The sequence below is a fragment of the Papio anubis genome, chromosome 4, assembly GCF_008728515.1.
Source record: "Papio anubis isolate 15944 chromosome 4, Panubis1.0, whole genome shotgun sequence".
NCBI lineage: Eukaryota > Metazoa > Chordata > Mammalia > Primates > Cercopithecidae > Papio > Papio anubis.
In genome coordinates this window covers 56,206,880-56,226,198 of record NC_044979.1, presented here as the reverse complement: position 1 = coordinate 56,226,198, position 19,319 = coordinate 56,206,880, and the positions used below count along the sequence as shown (strand labels likewise).

At 39.5% G+C, this 19,319-nt stretch overlaps 1 protein-coding gene and 1 pseudogene across 10 annotated transcripts in view; both read left to right on the top strand.

Moving 5' to 3' along the window:
• The window catches only part of GSAP (gamma-secretase activating protein), a 108,991-nt gene that overhangs the window by 36,387 nt on the left and 53,285 nt on the right, over window positions 1-19,319 (top strand). For 8 of the 9 annotated variants that reach the window (XR_004183443.1, XR_004183444.1, XM_021935315.2 and 5 more), the window contains exons 9-13: window positions 3,160-3,264; window positions 3,681-3,740; window positions 5,488-5,531; window positions 6,431-6,516; window positions 18,588-18,665. Coding sequence is in view for 7 of the 9 variants with exons in the window: in XM_021935315.2 (XP_021791007.2) it covers window positions 3,160-3,264; window positions 3,681-3,740; window positions 5,488-5,531; window positions 6,431-6,516; window positions 18,588-18,665 (373 nt within the window). In the remaining 2 variants the exon portion in view is untranslated. The remainder of the gene's footprint in view (window positions 1-3,159; window positions 3,265-3,680; window positions 3,741-5,487; window positions 5,532-6,430; window positions 6,517-18,587; window positions 18,666-19,319) is intronic. The other variant, XM_031665949.1, reaches the window with a different exon arrangement.
• LOC108585114 lies at window positions 16,196-17,108 on the top strand (annotated as a pseudogene). The gene has a single exon (XR_001901085.2). The product of XR_001901085.2 is annotated as a 40S ribosomal protein S2 pseudogene (transcript).

Below are 19,319 nucleotides of genomic sequence, written 5' to 3'. Positions count from 1 at the left end.
TCAGCTATTGAAAGCCTTGAATCAAGAAGCCTGGCTGGAAAATTGCCAGGAGAAAGTGTGTCACTGAAGCTCTGGGCTACCATTGTCCTGCAGGGGCTAAGTGGATGGGAGCACAAGGACAGACAGGGCCAGGGGTCAGAAGAGGGTCAAGCCCAGGAGGAAAGATCAAGGCCGAATCCCAAAGCCAGTGATGAGAATTTAGAAGAGAAATAAATAAGCAAGTTGGGGTCAGGAACTGGGAATGAGCATAGACAGGGGACTGACTGGTTAGAAGAGGGCTTGAGAGCAGAGAGAGAGGCGGACAGACACATACTGGAAAGAGTGATGGAGGGGACACCTGTCAGCAGCCCAGAAAAGATTCTGCCATTCAGGATGGTACAGCTTTAGCATTCCTTAATTCACATGTGTTCTTCCAAGAAGTACTTCTGCCCTCATTTTTAAAGGCTTAGATGACAGCTTCATACAGCGTAAGTATAAGACCATCTCTATCATGCAGGGATGTTGCAAAGAATATGCAATTCCACATATTCTTCGCAACATCCCTGCATGATAGAGATGGTATTAGGCTTATCCCTGTTTTTACAGAGAAGACAGCAGCCAAGACTCACAGAGATGAGGTGACTCTAGAGAGAAACAAAATTGAGATTTGAACCTGGGTATGCCACAATCTGACATTCATGTTCTTGTTAGTACATACCTTTACCTGGAACGGTTCTCAAATCTACTCCAACTCAACAAATTTCAGAAAAATGATTGCCCAAAGTTTAGAGACAGACAGGTCCTCGTGGATCTTTTCTCTGGCATCACTTTCCTCTTGTCTAAATGTAATGAACAGGGTAAGCAGGAAATAGTGGTTTACAACTCTTTATGCCACGTGGTTCCCCTCAAGTTCCAAGTTACCATGGGTGGAGAAATCCCTGTGAGGATTAGGGAGGGTTTAGGCATGAACATGGACCAGTCTGGTGTTTCTTTTTTCTTCATTTCTTCTACCCCAACCTGTCTTTATTCTTTACTCATCTATCTCAATGTAGGTTACTTTTGCTTAATAAGCATTTTGAGGAAAGTTAATTCTTAACTGCTTCTGTTAAATTATTTTGAGGTCAGCTGATGCACTGAAAGGGCACTGGGAGGATTCCAGGACATAGATTCCAGACCTTGCTGAACTAACTATGCGGCCTAATCTAAGTGCTGAGAGCCTCAGTTTTCTTACCTGTTAAGGGATTGAATTGGATGGTTTCTAGAATCTCCTGATTTTAAAGTTCCATAGTTCTGACTTTGTTACTTAGCAAACAAATATTTTATACTTATAATATCTTTGGCAATTTACTCTTGTACACCTTATTTCATTTTCTGCCTTTTGTTTTTTCGTTTTTTTTTATATTATACTTCATGTTCTAGGGTACATGTGCACAACGTGCAGGTTTGTTACATATGTATACATGTGCCATGTTGGTGTGCTGCACCCATTAACTCGTCATTTACATTAGGTATATCTCCTAATGCTATCCTTCCCCTCTCCCTCCACCCCACAACAGACCCTAGTGTGTGGTGATCCCCTTCCTGTGTCCAAGTGTTCTCATTGTTCATTTCCCACCTATGAGTGAGAACATGTGGCATTTGGTTTTCTGTTCTTGCGATAGTTTGCTGAGAATGATGGTTTCCAGCTGCATCCATGTCCCTACAAAGGACATGAACTCATCCTTTTTTATGGCTGCATAGTATTCCATGAAGGCATAAAAAAGAATTTTTTTCTTTTTTTGAGATGGAGTCTTGCTCTGTCACCCAGGCTGGAATGCAGTGGTATAATCTCGGCTCACTGTAACCTCCATCTCTTGGGTTCAAGTGATTCTCTGGCCTCAGCCTCCCGATTAGCTGGGATTACAGGTGTGCACCCCCATGCGTGGCTAATATTTGTATTTTTTTAGTAGAGATGGGGTTTCACCATGTTGACCAGGCTGGTCTCAAACTCCTGACCTCAGGTGATCCACCTACCTCAGCCTCCCAAAGTGCTGGGATTACAGACGTGAGCCACTGTGCCTGGCCCATTTTCCGCCTTCTGAACAAACATTCCTTGAGCACTGTTACATGCTAGAAACAATCAATGCATTGGTAATAGAAAGGTGTTGTAGAGGCCGGGCGCGGTGGCTCAAGCCTGTAATCCCAGCACTTTGGGAGGCCGAGACGGGCGGATCACGAGGTCAGGAGGTCGAGACCATCCTGGCTAACACAGTGAAACCCCGTCTCTACTAAAAAATACAAAAAAATAGCCGGGCGAGGTGGCGGGCGCCTGTAGTCCCAGCTACTCGGGAGGCTGAGGCAGGAGAATGGCGCAAACCCGGGAGGCGGAGCTTGCAGTGAGCTGAGATCCGGCCACTGCACTCCAGCCTGGGCGACAGTGCGAGACTCCCTCTAAAAAAAAAAAAAGAAAAAGAAACGTGTTGTAGAAGAGTGTGTACTCATTGCGGGAGGCTTATAGCATTAATTAAAATGTAATTGTCATAGAAGCATGCCAATGCACCATGGGAAAACAGGTGAGGATTATATTACATCTTGGGGATGTGAGGGAAGGCTTTGTGTAGGACACAATGTGTAAGTCAGGCCTTGAAGAATGAGTAGTTAGGTATTGCTGAGAGATGGGCAATATCATCGTACTCATCATGGGAGACATAAAGGTGAGAGGCATGCCCAAAGCTGCATGGTTGGTTTATGGCCAAACTGGGGTCATTGTCTACTACTTTCCACTGCCAGGCCTGAGTTTTTCCCTGGCATCACAGCCTTTGTCTTTGGTAGTGGAGGGTTCTTGTCTGCAGAGGCTTGACTTGAGAGAGTTAGGTACAGAACAGTAAGTTCTGAATCTTCTATTAATGCAGCTATTGATTTGTGGGAGGTGTGGTGTTGTCTTCAACAGCCTCAGCCTGTCTGCTAAACTAAGAGCAATAATACAATCATATATTATAAGTGGGAGGAAGAGGAGGCAATGAAATGATGTCTTAAAACATTTCTGGAAAGACTGTGTGTGCTAGGGGTGGGGAGCTTCTAACAGTGAACTGTGGAAATATTTACACGTATCGTAAAGATAGACATGGAAAATAATTATGAATTCCAGATATGTTCTCCTTTAAAAGTTATTCATACCTTTTTTTTTTTTTTCATTTTTAGGTGATTAAAAATTCTGGCCATCTCCCGAGAGACAGAATAGCTGAGGATTTCGTTTGGGCTCAGTGGGATATGTCAGAACAGAGATTATACTACATTGACCTGAAGGTAAAAAAACTAGTTCATGGGCACTCCTTTTTTTTTTTTTTTTAACAAAACTATTAATTTTTTTAGAGACAGGGTCTTGCTCTCTTGCTGAGGCTGGAGCGCAGTGGTGTGATCATAGCTCACTGCAGCCTTGAACTCCAAGGCTCAAGTGATCCTCCCGCCTCAGGCTCCTAAAACATGGATTACAGGCATGAGCCATAGTGCTTGGCCCCAGCACTTTTTTTTATAAGAACAATTTGATTTTGACATTATTACTGCAGTTCACTAATTACTACATTTTCATTGATGGAAATAGTCAGTGAAGTTTTATTAAACATAGTGATGAAAAGATTTTCATAATTGTTTGCTTCTTGACTGCTTCCTTTTCTTTTTTTCCTAGTTTTTAAATAAATATGCCATTCTGTTTTCTCTTTTAGAAATCAAGGAGTATCTTAAAATGTATCCAGTTTTATGCTGATGAGAGCTATAACTTAATGGTAAGTTCAGAAAATGATCACACTACAGGAAAGTTTATGATACATTACTCTTTTTTTTTTTTTTTTTTGAGATGGAGTCTTGCTCTGTCACCCAGGCTGGAGTGCAGTGGTGTGATCTTGGCTCACTGCAAGCTCCACCTCGTGGGTTCACGCCATTCTTCCGCCTTAGCCTCCCGAGTAGCTGGGACTACAGGCGCCCGCCACCCCGCCTGGCTAATTTTTTTGTATTTTTAGTAGAGATGGGGTTTCGCCGTAATATCCAGGATTGTCTGGATCTCCTGACCTCGTGATCCGCCTGCCTCGGCCTCCTAAAGTGCTGGGATTACAGGCGTGAGCCACCGCCGATACATTACCCTCTTTTAAGAGAATTGTTATTATGAGCAGCGCTTTAGCATCCCTGATGTTTGTGTTAGTCACTTGTATGAGCAAGTAAAATTAGTTCTTGCCATCTCCAGGCTTCCACTCCATAGCAAATCCAGTTCATTAGGTCACTAGAAGAACACACACCAGAAATGTCCGCTAACTGAATGCTTCACATCAAAGAAACACGTGTAAGTGAGGATTAGTAGAAGGTATTAGGTTGACGCAAAAGTAATTGCGGTTTCTAATCATTTAAAAGTAATGGCAAGAACTGCAGTTACTTTTACACCAACCTAATAATTTTTGGGGTCTGTAAGACATAGCTTTAAGGGGTTACAAGTTATTTGACCCAAAAGGACTTGTGAAGATGGTGGATTTGAGAATAAAGAGACAAGTCAATCAGAGGGTATAGTTTAATCAAAATCTAGCATTACCCCTGAAAAAGCTATTTGGAACGTTAGCATTTGTTGCATCAATGGAAAAAAAAGAAAAAACTTCTAAAAATAGGAAAATGTAAATTTAAGACTTTAAATTTTTTAAAAGATTTTTAAAAAGTTAGCATTGTGGTGAAGAGTCTTTAATATCTTTGTGATGGGCAATACAGTGTTGTTTTTTTTGTTTTGTTTTTTTGTTTTTTTCTTTTTTAGACAGAGTCTCACTCTGTTGCCCTGACTGGAGTGCAGTGGCATGATCTCTTCTCACTGCAACCTCTGCCTCCTGGATTCAATCAATTATCCTGTCTCAGCCTCCCTAGTACCTGGGATTACAGGCACCTGTCACCATGACCAGCTAATTTTTGTATTTTAGTAGGGATGGGATTTTACTATGTTGGCCAGGCTGGTATTGAACTCCTGACCTCAAGCAATCCACTTGCCTTGGCCTCCCAAGGTTCTGGAATTACAGGTGTGAGCCACCGTGCTGGCCTATTCTTGAGTAGGACTAGTGTTGCTGTCTAATACACATTGTTATGCCATTGCAAGAATTACACTTACCCATCCTGTGCTTCTGTTGGCTCATCTACTCTCCTTTTAAAGACACCCAGTCCTTCCTTTCTTACTCAGTCATCTATGTCTTGTAAAAGATGGTTGCTTCCAATTGTTCTATTGTACAACCTGTTTTTGATATTCAAATCTAAGACAAAGTTTGTCAAGCATTAACCCTTTAAGAAATAAATAAACATCAAGCTCATGATTGTATGTAAACTCCAGAGTATTTTCAATGGACTTTCTATGCAATGGATTTGGAGTACAACCTCTGAAGATAATGATGGTTACATTTCATTATTAGGCAAGCACAATATTTTTCTGGTTTACTTGGGCTTGCTCTGGTTTTCAGAACTGTCATCACTTTCATTGTGGGTTCATTTTCTTCTGATTTTTTTTGACAGTTTGAAGTACCCTTGGACGTATCATTAAGCAACTCAGGATTTAAGTAAGTTATTCATAGGTCGTTACTAATTTTTATAGATACTTGTGGGCAAAATGATTATATTTATTCCTACTTTATGCTATGCAGATAAAAAGAGAGTTTGATATACTGTGTCCATCTTTTTTTGTATTCCCATTCTCCATAGCAAATATAAACAACTTTATCAAACATGAACCCAGGATTTTACATATAAAGTCAATTGTATTGATTTTCTTAGCCATTTATTTCTGTAGTGCATCTCCATTTATTTTGATATATGGATATACCCTTCTCCCTGTGATTAAATAGAAGGATTCGATGGGTCAGAGAGCTACATTGGGAATCAAACATCGAAACCCTTTTTATTGCCATCAAAGAGGATGTCACAGGTCAATCCACTTGTAGCTCAGCTGAGTTTATTGTTTTTTTTTTTCTGTTTTCCTTTTTACACACAAGACAAGGTTTTTTCCTTTTTCCACTCTATTTTACATGTGGCGGAAACATGAGATGCTTCTGAAAAAATAAGCATAAGGCCATCAATATGTAGAAGACATGAAAATCTTTCTAAATTGGAGTAATGATAATCCTGAACTGTTAAGTATTTCACTAGCTTTATTTCGTCATGTATGAGCATTTAGCTTTGCTTACTTTGAAACTAGTGTGTGCATTACTCTATATCAGAAAAGTTATAAAAATGTAAGATGAAAGTAATATTTTTTCCTTATTATTAGGCTAATGCCATTTATATACCGTATATTTTGAAAAAACTACATAATTTATTAACCAAAAAAAGTTATCTACTTAAATTTCTCAGGAATGTGTTTCTATTTCTGTGGGTATATTATTTAGTGGTTACTCACATCCTTTATGAAGGGATGTATTTTTAAATGCATACAATAATTTCTCATTCTTTGTGTTCTTAGACTTGTCAACTTTGGATGTGATTACCATCAAGACCGAGAAAAATTATCCAAACACCTGACTCTGTGTGTTTTTACCAACCATACAGGTAAACTAGGGTTATATTTATCATTTTATTCAACTGTACTTGAGTTCTAGACAAAATTTACTCATCCTTTAGCTATATGGAGTCTGAATATAGAACAGAGTTACATTTTTATGTTGGTGATCATATGGATTGTCATATATCAAATCATCTTCATTAATTTTAAATATACACTGTCTGTATTGAGGAAGCCACAGTTATTCTTAACAGCAGAATTTTTCTTCTAGTAGTTATTATTTGTATGGTTCTAACAGAGAAGATGGATTTGTATTTAACCAATCTACATTTTCTCACCTGCTTCATCTTTTAACAAATGGCAAACAGCGATAGCTGTGCTTTCTGGGTCAGGCTTACTGATGTGTTTGGTTCTAAACTTGTGTACCTGGCTTTAAGAGCCATGCTGCAGCCTACTGATGTTAACAATCAGAGCTTGACATAAAGTTATTAATGTGAAATATTTTGTTTCTTAATACCAGTTTTTATAGATAGAAAAAAAGCAGAGGGAAAAGAAGAATACCTAAAGATGAGAGAAGATGAATATGATTACATTCAATAAATCTGGTGAAAAACTGCTCATTAACCTTAATAATCATCTAAATCATCAGCTCTGATAACTACATGTAGTAGCCATTTTTAATATCTCAACTTTAATGGACATTTACTACTTGAGTTAAGTAGCATTTCGACTAAAATTGTATTCCTTTGAAGTCAAATTATTGTGGGACATTCACCCATTAGGCCAACATTTATTGAGCACTTACTGTTTGCTAGGTGTTGGGGATATGATAAGTAAAACTGCCCTAATCTTTATTAGCGTAAAGGTTACTATTTGGCGCAGATTTTAGACATTACACAAGTGCACACTTAGTATTTAAATAAAATCATATTATGAATGAGCGTTATAGAAAGTCATGAAAACTTATGATGGAGGTTTAATAGAAGATACTAGTATCTTCAACCATGTTCTAGTTCAGCCAGTCCATCTTTGTTTCTGCCTCCTTCCAAGTTATTCCATCCCATTCCATTCTTAGTCCTGAAAATTGCCCCCTTTCCCACTTCATTCCTGCATAATCCATTCCCCCTTTTCCTGTCCACCTCAGGTATCCCTCAGCTGTACTCATCCCTTCATACACCAGTCCTAGAGAGCTCAAGGAGGTGGTATTTCAGTGGAGACTTGAAGGTTATGTATGAACTAAGACCATGTCACTGAAGTAGAGTGAGTGAGAGAGAGAAAGCTGGAGAGGTAGGCAGCGGCCAGGCCATATGGGACCTTGTGGATCATGGGAGGATTTTAGACTTTATCCTAAGAATGATGAGAAGTCATTGAAGGGTATGTTTTGTTACTATACAATTTATTTTGAGAATGCACAAGCTCACCGTAAAGTTCAAAAATATAATGAACATCCATGTACCTTTTACTTATACAATCATATTTATAGTATTTGCTTTATCATTCTCACTATATATAGGTATCGTTTTACTTTTTGACCAAGTCCATTCAAAAGGAGGTTGCAGACATCGTAACACCTAACCACTAGATAATTTAGCACACACCTCCTTTGATTAAGGACACTTCTACATAATCTCTGTTCCCTTGTTACTGAAATAAATTATCACATTAGTCAATAAACTTTATTTTCTATTCAAATTTTCATAATTTCTTCAAAAATGTCATGTGCATATATATGTGTGTATATATAAATAAATATGTATGTATGTAACTTTTAAAGTCAGGATTCCATCAAGATTCATGCATTACATTTGGCTGTTTAAATCTTCATAGTCTGTTAATGTACAACAATTGTTACATCGTACTCCCTGCCTTTCTTTTCATTTACATATTGAAGAGTCCAGCCCATTTGTCTTGTGGAATGATCCACATTCTGGATTTATCCAATTGTTTACTTACATAGGCATTTAACTTTTTCCTCTATACATTTCCTGTAAATTGGAAGCTCCGCACAACTGAGTAAAGGCACAGTTAGACATAAGGTAAGCATTTTTAGTGAGAATACTTCATAGGTGATGTTGTGAACTTCGCTTTTATCAGATCAGGAGGCCTATAATGTCAAGATGTCCTACTGTTAGTGATGCTAAGTCTGGTCATTTGGTTAAGTGGTAACCACTGTATGTCTCCCTTATGAAGGCACATTTTAACCTCTGAATTAGTAATTTGTAGGAGGGTACTTTGTCACCATGTGACTATTCTATTCTCAGCCTTTCACCTGTCAGTTTTAGGATTCACTGATACTCCTTCACCAAAGCATCTGTGCAGGCAATGACATGATTAGATACATATTTTCAAAAGATCACTGTGGCTGCTGTATGGAGGATGGATTGGGTCGGGCACGGTGGCTTACGCCTGTAATCCCAGCACTTTGGGAGGCCAAGGCAGGTGGATCACCTGAGGTCAGGAGTTTGAGAGCAGCCTGGCCAACATGGCAAAACCCCATCTCTAGTAAAAATACAAAAAATTAGCTGGGTGTGTGGCTTATGCCTGTAGTCCCAGCTACTCAGAGGCTGAGGCAGGAGAATCACTTGAACCCAAGAGGCAGAGGTTGCAGTAAGCTGAGGTCATACCACTGCACTCCAGCATGGGCAATAGAGTGAGACTCCGTCAAAAAAAAAAAAAAAAAAAAAAGATGACAAAAGATGGAGACTGGGTTGGAGGAGGCAAGAGAAAAAGTGGGAAGATAAGCAGTTAAGTCTAGTCCTACATTTGAAATAAGGGTGAACTAGGATGGGCAGTACAGGTGAAAAGAACTAGATGGGATTGGGATGCATTTTAGAGATGAAATTAAGATAATTTGCTATAAATTACACGGAAGAGGAATGGTTCTCAGGTTTCTGGCATCGGCAAATGAGTGAACAGTAGTGTAGTTTACTGAGGTATAGGGGTTTTGATGGAGCTTAGGAAGATTGTGAGTTTTGTTTTGGACATGTTGACTAAAAGATCTGGAGCTTAGAAGAGGGGTCAGGACTGGCAATGAATAAATGTGGAAACTGTTAGAATATAGCTGGCATTTGAAGCCATGGGGGGAGTATTTGGTCAGGAGGGAAGACACTTATGAATAAGATCTGGGAACATAAATATATAAAGGTTAAGTGGAACATCCAAAGGAAAAGGAAAAAAGAATGGAGAGAGAGAAAGGAAAAACCAAAACAAGTGTGGTATTGTAGTAGCTGAAGGCACAGGGTAGTTTCACAAAGAAATGACTGAATAGGTAGTGAGAGGTGGAGTCCACTGTGTCTAGTAGCATGAAGATTACTGTGAGCTGTTTGTGTTGTGGAATTGAGGTGAAATCTTGACTATGCTGGGTTAAGTGGCATATGAGAATTGAAAAAAGTCATAGCAGTATGTGTAGACATGAGAGAGGCAGCAGCTGGACAGGGAAATAGGATTTAGGGAATATTTTAAGACAGTAGAGACTCTAGGATGTTTGAATGCTTACAGCATATATTGAGTGGAGAGGAAACAGGACAATACATAGCAGAGAGGAATAACTGGTACAATGAATTTGCTTAGAAGGTGGAATGGGATCCAGAGCTCATATGGAGGGATCAGGGTGGTTTCTTCCCTGGTACTTTGCTTTATTTATTTATGAATGAGGCGGAGTCTTGTTCTGCTCTGTTGCCCAGGCTGGAGTGCAATGGAGCAATCTCAGCTCACTGCAACCTCCGCCTCCTGGGTTCAAGTGATTCTCTTGCCTCAGCCTTCTGAGTAGCTGGGATTACAGGCACACACCACCATGACGGGCTAATTTTTTTTATTTTTTTAGTGGAGACAGGGTTTCGCCATGTTGGCCACGCTGGTCTCGAACTCCTGACCTCAGATGATCCGCCCACCGCAGCCTCCCAAAGTGCTGGGATTACAGGCGTGAGCCACCACGCCCAGCCCCTGGTACTTTACTTTAAATCTGTTGGTTATGAACGATCATTTTAGGCTTTACTCCTGTGTGGCTTTTTATTCCTTTTTATATTTCCACAGGCATTTCTCATGACCATTACCAGCTGTAAGTTATAAATGGGGCTAATTATGACGTATTTAATAAAATGTTAGGTTTATCTGACATAAAATGTGGAAGAGTCTGTTTTTTCCCCTTCTCAGCAGTGTATGGAAGGGTAGAAAACAAAATTCACTCTTCACAATCAGCTTTGAAAAAATAAAAGAAAAAAGCCTGTTTCAAATGAGATGCTTCCAGATTTAAGATGAAACAAGCCAGAGAAGCAACCTTTTGTTTTTTGACTAATAAATTGTTCATGTGTTTTCCATATTACTTTTCAAAAGTGGTTTTTTTTTGTTTTTTTTGTTTTTTTTTTTTTAAACCTTTGTTGTTAAACAAAATCTATTCCAGCAAAATAGTATTGGAGAAGGAAGCAAAGAGTCTAAGCTACATGTGACTCCCTCTATAGTAGAAAGCTGAATTCTCCAGTGCCATGGAGGCCAGAAACTGTGGTTCAGGAAAGGAATGCTGATAAACTTAGGCCCTTATACAAACTTATTTCAACTATTTACATTAATGATGATGATATAATAATATTTGACATTTTGCTGTCACATTTTGGTCATCAGAAGCTATTTTGTCCTTTCAGCATTACTTTTTATATTCTTGAAAACATTTGTCCTGAATTTCCCAGCACTAAGAAATAAAGACGGCTGTCTTCCAAGGAACTACAGGTTATGATCTGGGTGATGGGCGTGCCCATGAGATTGGTGGTGGGCAAAAGTACTGCTGCTGTCAGGCCACTTGTGTATTATTTAACATGAGTTTATATAGATTTTTCGAATAAAAAGGATAAATCAGACTTTCTAAGCATTGAAAGCATATCTTACTATTTCCCTGTCTAATAGTCAGCTCTGAAGCTGTAGTGCTCTTGTGTGTTCTAAGTCAGTGGCTATAATTCTTTCTCGTGCACCACGTATTGGGAGGGTAGTGAGTAGGGAAGTGTGTAAATTCTCCTTCCTATTCATATAACTGCAAGAGTTGCTCTTCACAAGTTCCCATATTAGGCCTTTGTTTTAGCATTTTATAGAGCCTTTTAATAATTGCTCCAATGAGATAATTTCCCTTGGAAAACTTTGTCCATGATAGTTTTCATTGTCCAAATGATTTCCCCAAGGCTAGCCAACGTTGAGATGTTATCTTCATCATTGATGAATTTCATTAAAAATCTTTGGATACACCCTTAAGAGCATGCTTTATTTTTTTCAAACTGTGACTTCCTCCAGCTTGTAAATAGCAGCAAGACTGTTATGGAATAATAATACCAGCTAACCTTTATAGCCAGATATAACTTCTTTGCAACTAACAATCTAACAATAACAATCTCTTTATACACAATATCTTATTTAATTATCTCACAAGAACCCTATGAAATAAGTTCTATATTTTCTTTATTTACAGATGAGGAAACTGAGGCTTAGATAATTTAATTAACTTGCCTGAGGCAATAGACTTAGTAAACCAAAAGCAGGATTCACATCCAAATCTGCTGATTTCAAAAGTGGTTCTCAACCTGGGTTCACGTTAGAATCATTTAGTGAGCTTTAAAAAATACAAATACCTGAGTCTCACACCCCCAGAGATTCTGACTTAATTCTTCTGAGGTGGAACCTGGGCATCTGTGATCCCGAGTAAGTTTAATGTGCTGTCAGGGTTAAGAACCAGTGCTCTAGAGCTGTGTTGTCCAGTATGGCAGCCACTAGCCACATACGGCTATTTAAATTTACATTAATTAAAATTAAAGAAAAAAATCCTGGACTGACTAGAAGCAGCTAATGTGAGCCACTGTCACAGGGAAGAACAAAAGGGGGGAGTAAATGCAGGACCTTCAACTGAATCATCCAGATGTTCACATTGGGACTAATCAAGGAAACAACTCAACCCATGGAGAATGGCGAAAAGCAAGGCAGGATGACAGCCCACCTAGGAGTGACACAGGGCCAGGGGAACCTCTGCCACTCAGGGAAGTGGTGAGTAAATGTACAACTCCAGGAACCCATGCTAGACTAAGAAGACAAGAGAGAAGATCCAAATAAACACAATTAGAAATGACGAATAGGATGTTACCACTGACCCCTCAGAAATAAAAATAATCAGAAACTACTAAGAATACCTCTATACACACAAACTAGAAAACCTAGAAGAGATAGATAAATTCCTGGACACATACAGCCTCCCAAAAATTGATCCTGAACAGACCAATAGTAAGCTCCCAAATTGAATCAGTAATACATAGCCTTCCAACCGAAAAAAGCTCAGGACCTGATGGATTCACAACTGAATTCTACCAGATGTACAAAGAAAAGCTGGTACCATTCCTACTGAAACCCTTTCAAAAAAATTGAGGAAGATGGACTCTTCCCCAGTTCATTCTATGAGGCCAGCATCATCCTGATACCAAAAACCTGTCAGAGACATAAGAACAAAAGAAAACTTCAGGCCAATATCCTTGATGAGTGCTGATGCAAAAATCAACAAAATACATGGAAACTGAATCCAATAACATGTCAAAAAGTTAATCTACCACAATCAAGTAGATTTCATCCCTGGGAGGCAAGGTTGGTTCAACATATGCAATTCAATAAATGTGATTCATCACATAAACAGAATTAAAGACAAAAACCACATGTTTATCTCAATAGATGCAGAAAAGGCTTTTGATAAAACACAATACCCCTTCATGTTAAAAACTCTCAGTAAACTAGGTATTGAAGGAAAACCTCAAAATAATAGCCATCTACGACAAACCCATAGCCAGCATCATACTGAATGGGCCAAAACTGGTAGCATTTCCCTTGAAAACTGGCACAAGACAAGGATGCCCCCTCTCACCACTCCTATCCAACATAGTTTTGGGAGTCCTAGCCAGAGCAATCAGGCAAGTGAGCATCCTAAATAGGAAGAGAGGAAGTCAGGCTATCCCTGTTTGCAGATGGCATGATGCTACAGAAAACCCCATAGTCTCAGCCCAAAAGCTCCTTCAACTGATGAACAACATCAACAAACTTTCAGGATACAAAATCAATGTACAGAAATCTGTAGCATTTCTTTACACCAACAAGAGTGAAGTCAAGAGCCAAATCAGAAAGGCAATCCCATTCACAGTTGCCACAGAAAGAATAAAATACCTAGGAATACAGCTAACCGGGGAGGGGAAGTTAAAGAGGTCTACAATGAGAATTACAAAATACTGCCCAAAGAAATCAGAAGTTACAAATGGAAAAACATGCTCATGGATAGGAAGAATCAATATCATTAAAATGGCCATACTGCGCAAAGCAATGTACAGATTCAATGCTATTCCTATCAAACTACCAACAACATTCTTCACAGAACTAGAAAAAACTATCTTAAGATTCATATGGAACCAAAAAAGCCTGAATAGCCAAGGCACACTTAAGCAAAAAGAACAAAGCTGGAGGTATCACATTACCCAACTGCAAACTATACTACAGGGCTACAGTAACCAAAACAGTTTGGTACTGGTACCAAAACAGGCATATAGACCAATAGAACAGAATAGCGAAACCAGAAATAAGGCTGCACACCTATGACTACCTGATCTTCAACAAAGCTGACAAAAGCAATGGGGAAAAGACTCCCTACTCAATAAATGGTGGTGGGATAACTGGCTAGCCATATATAGAAAATTGAAACTGGAACCCTTCCTTATAACATATACAAATATCAAATCAAGATCGATTAAAGACTTAAATGTAAAACCCCAAGTTCATAAAAATCCTGAAAGAAAACCTACGCAATACCATCCTAGACATAGGAATGGGCAAATATTTCATAACAAAGACATCAAAAGCAATCACAGAAGAAGCAAAAATTGACAAATGGGATCTAATTAAACTTAAGAGCTTCTGCACAGCAAAAGAAACTGATGGAGTAAACCAAACGACCTACAGAATTGGGAGAAAATATTTGCAAACTATGCATCTGACAAAGGCCTAGTATCCAGCATCTACAAGGTACTTAAATTTATAAGACAAAAACAACTCCATTAAAACGTGGGCAAAGGACATGAACAGATACTTTACAAAAGAAGACAGGTGGCCAGCAAGCATATGAAAAAATATTACTGAGGATTAGAGAAATGCAAATACATATTACAATGAGATACCATCTCATACCAGTCGGAATGGCTATTAAAAAGTAAAACAAACAAAAAACAGATGCTGGCAAGGTTGCAGAGAAAAGGGAAGACTTATACACTGTTGATGAGAGTGTGAATTAGTTCTGCCATTGTGGAAAGCAGTATGGCGATTCCTCAAAGGTTAACAGCAGAACTACCATTGGACCCAGCAATCTGACTACTGGGTATATGCCTAGAGGAATAAAAATCATTCTACCATAAAGACATATGTATGCAAATGTTAACCGCAGTGTTTTTCACAATGGCAAAGACATGGAATCAACCTAAATGCCCATCAATGACAGATTGGATAAAGAATATGTGGTGCATATATACCATGGATTACTGTGCAGCTATAAAAAAGAATGAGATCATGTCTTTTGTGGGAACGTGGATAGAGATGGATGGAGGCTGTTATCCTTAGCAAACTAATGCAGGAACGGTAAAATGAAATACCTCATGTTCTTACTTACAGGTAGGAGCTAAATGATGAGAACTCATGAACACGGGAACAACAGACACTGGCGTCTTCTTGAAGGTGGAGGGTGGGAGGAGGGAGCGGAGCAGAAAAAATAACTATTGAGTGCCAGGCTTAATAGCTGGGTGATGAAATTATCTGTAAAAATAAACCCCTATGATAGGAGTTTATCTATATAACAAACCTTCACATGTACCCCTGAATCTAAAATAGAATTTTAAAAAAAATCCTGTAATCCCAGCTCTTTGGGAGGCCAAAGTAGGAAGATCACATGAGCCTGGGAGTTCAAGACCACCCTGGGCAACCTAGACTCCATCTCTTAAAAAAAATTAGCCAGGCATGGTGACACACGCCTGTAGTCCCAGCTATTTGGAAGGCTGAGGTGGGAGGATTGCTTGAGCCCGGGAGGTCAGTGCTGCAGTGAGCCATGTTTGTGTCACTGCACTCTAGCCGGGGCAACAGAGTGAGACTTCGTCTCAAATAAATAGTGCATCAGTTGTACTATCCACATTTTGAGTGTTCAATGACTACATGTGGCTAGTTGCCACCATATTGGACTATACGGGTATATAACGTTTCCATTGTCAAAGAAAGTTCTGTTGGATAGCTTCACAGAGCCTGAGTACATACCATTTCACCTTGCTGTGTCTGTTTTTCCCTTTGGGATTGGGTGGGGCAAGTAAGCATGGCCTAACAATTTGGAAATATTTGCTTGTAAGTTCTGGATATGGTTCTTAGAATATGTAATTAGGTACATTTATTCTACATCTCACTTTTTTTTCCAAATGAGAAAAAACAACTTTCATTCTCTAAAGGATGGAGTGCAGATAATTTCTTAGAGTGGAGGTTATGATCTATGTTGTCGTGTTCATTTCCCAGGATAGAATCCTAAAAGAACTACTAGGTGAATGCAAGGTATTAATACATTTAACCCTCTGTGAAACAATTTTTCTGAGACATTGTATTAGTTCACTCATTCACTACTATTTGAGAATTGTGTAAGAAGCACATACTCCCTTGACAGTATTCATTATCATTTAAAAAACTACTTCTGCTTCTCCGAGAGAACACCAAATGGCAGATGATGCCGGTGCAGCGCGGGGGGGGTGCCCGGAGGCCCTGGTGGCCCTGGGATGGGGAATCGCGGTGGCTTCTGCGGAGGTTTCGGCAGTGGCATCGGGGCCGGGGCCGAGGCCGCGGAGCTCGTGGAGGCAAGGCCGAGGATAAGGAGTGGATGCTCGTCACCAAGCTGGGCCGCTTGGTCAAGGACATGAAGATCAAGTCCCTGGAGGAGATCTACCTCTTCTGCCTGCCCATTAAGGAATCTGAGATCATTGACTTTTTCTTGGGGGCCTCTCTCAAAGACGAGGTTTTGAAGATTATGCCGGTGCAGAAGCAGACCCGTGCTGGCCAGCGCACCAGGTTCAAGGCGTTTGTTGCTATCGGGGACTACAATGGCCACGTCGGCCTGGGTGTTAAGTGCTCCAAGGAGGTGGCCACTGCCATCAGTGGGGCCATCATCCTGGCCAAACTCTCCATTGTCCCGGTGCGCAGAGGCTACTGGGGGAACAAGATCAGCAAGCCCCACACCGTCCTGTGCAAGGTGACAGGCTGCTGGGCTCTGTGCTGGTGCGCCTCATCCCTGCACCCAGGGGCACTGGCATCGTCTCAGCGCCTGTGCCCAAGAAGCTGCTCATGATGGCTGGTATTGATGACTGCTACACCTCAGCCCAGGGCTGCACTGCCACCCTGGGCAACTTCGCCAAGGCCACCTTTGATGCCATCTCTAAGACCTACAGCTACCTGACCCCTGACCTCTGGAAGCAGACTGTGTTTACCAAGTCTCCCTATCAGGAATTCACTGACCACCTTGTCAAGACCCACACCAGAGTCTCTGTGCAGCGGACCCAGGCTCCAGCTGTGGCTACAACATAGGGTTTTTATACAAGAAAAATAAAGTGAATTAAGCCTGTTACTAAAAAAAAACAACAACAAAAAAACTACTTCTAAAGGAAAATTATGGTGCCTTGTTTTAATTTTTGTTTATTACTAGAGAGTCTATAGTCTGTCTTTTTAAAAGCAATTTCATGTTCCTTGTGATTATAGTATATAAAACAATGGATAAACCAGTAGTTTTTTGCTGATAATGTTTACTGTATGAAAGCAGTCCAAGTGGTATATGAGACTTTTGTAACTCTCATAATTATTATTTTGTTTATACTTTAGTGATAGATTACTTTTATTCTCAGTGAGTTGGCTGTAATTGTAAAGAAAAGTTGTTATTGTGTGCTCAGTAAGCGTAACAGTCATTTTACATCTGATAGAATTGTTACCATGTTATCTGATGAAGTAATTCTTTTTTGCTATTTTGTGTTTAAGATAATTGCAATGAAATGTACTACTGACAATACTTTGCAGTGTTAAATGTCATTAAAAAGTCACAATTGACAAATATTATAACAGAATGCTTATAAACGTCCTTAAATAGCCCTCTTAGAGGAAATTGACTTTTTTTCTACCATGATTCTTTGATAAAGAAACTAATGGAGTAAAGTAGAGGAAATACTGAAATCCACTGAAGTAGAGTAGCGATTGAGTTCACACAGCTAGTTAACATTAGCTCTGGGGCTAGAACTCAGGTTTCCTGACTCCTTTTCGAGTTACTTTCTACCTGTCAATCTCCTATTTCAGTTAATCAAATAAATGCATTAGAATAGACATATGTGTTTAAGCATATTGTCCTCATTTGTATGTAGGTCACTGATGGACATTAGTCCATACAGCAGCAGCTGCTAGAGATAATGTACAGTTTCACACATTGAGAGAGGTGGGGAAAGCTGAGGGTGTTCTGGAGTGATGGGGTAAGTGAAGGGGGTCAAGACTTACCTGGAAAGGCCGTTCTATACTAAGAGCTCTCCTTTGGCCTTGGGCCAATGCCTTCAGTGACTCAATTATGGATGGATATGGACTCATATGCCACATTTGTTTTCACTGACCCATAAGATAGATCATACTTTTCCTTTCAATCAAGATAAACGAGAGACTGGAAACTTTCTGTGAAATGAACACAGTTTTTGATAAACTGGTGTTCATAGCTGTTAGTAATAATTAGAAGTTGACAAACTAGATAAGGAAGGACAATGCATGCATATTAGGAGAATCTCTTGAGGCTTTGGAAACTGTCTAGAACCCCATGATTTCATATGCAGGAGTATATCTGTGTTCATTTTCCTATCCTTCAATAGCCTGCCACAATACATTGCTTATAGTGTGCGCTAAAAAATTACTGCTTTGAAATTTCTTAGCAACTTGTTAATAGACCACTTCTAGGACTTGGGAATAATCTGTGAGGTAAGATGAGGCAGGACATCTAAAGGGATAGAAGTAAGTTTAAGTGGTTTAGGAAACTTTATTTATGACATAGATTAAACTCTACTATACTTTCTTCTAGGAAGTTTGTGTGTATGTTACAGCCCGAAGTGTGCCTCTTGGGAACAAATCACATATTCAGTGTTTTACATTCATAAAGGTACTTTTCATGTCTTCTTTGTTACTTTTACATGATAACTTTTTCCAAATAGTAGCAAATTAGATAGCTCTTAACAGTGTTATTAGTAATTTTTTGGAGACAGGGTCTCCCTTTGTCACATGCGGTGGCATGAATACTGCTCACTGCAGCTTCAACCTCATGGTCTCAGGTGATCCTTCCTCCTCAGCCCACCAAGTAGCTGGGACTACAGGCGTGTTCCATCATGCCTAGCTAATTTGTGTATTTTTTGTAGAGATGGGGTTTCACCATGTTGCCCAGGGTAGTCTTGAACTTCTGAGCTCAAGCGATCCACCCGCTTCAGCTTCCCAAAGTGTGGGAATTATAGGTGTGAGCTACCATGCCCGGCTGAGATTACCATTGAATCCATTTTTATTAGTTCATTCTATATCTATATACTTACGGGATATATATTTCCTGAAGAAAGTTGCCAATGGTGAATATCAAGTTAGCTAGTTATTTTTATATATTGTATATTTTTATCCTGGCCTATATATTTTTCTAAGCTTGTGGACCAATCCTGAGGGAGGTATTTACCCAAAGTGTGTTTATTTGCTTTTTAGTTATTGCTAATTGGAAAGTATCTATAGATTTAACTTACAGAGTTACATAGGGTTTTAGTTAAAAGCATCCATG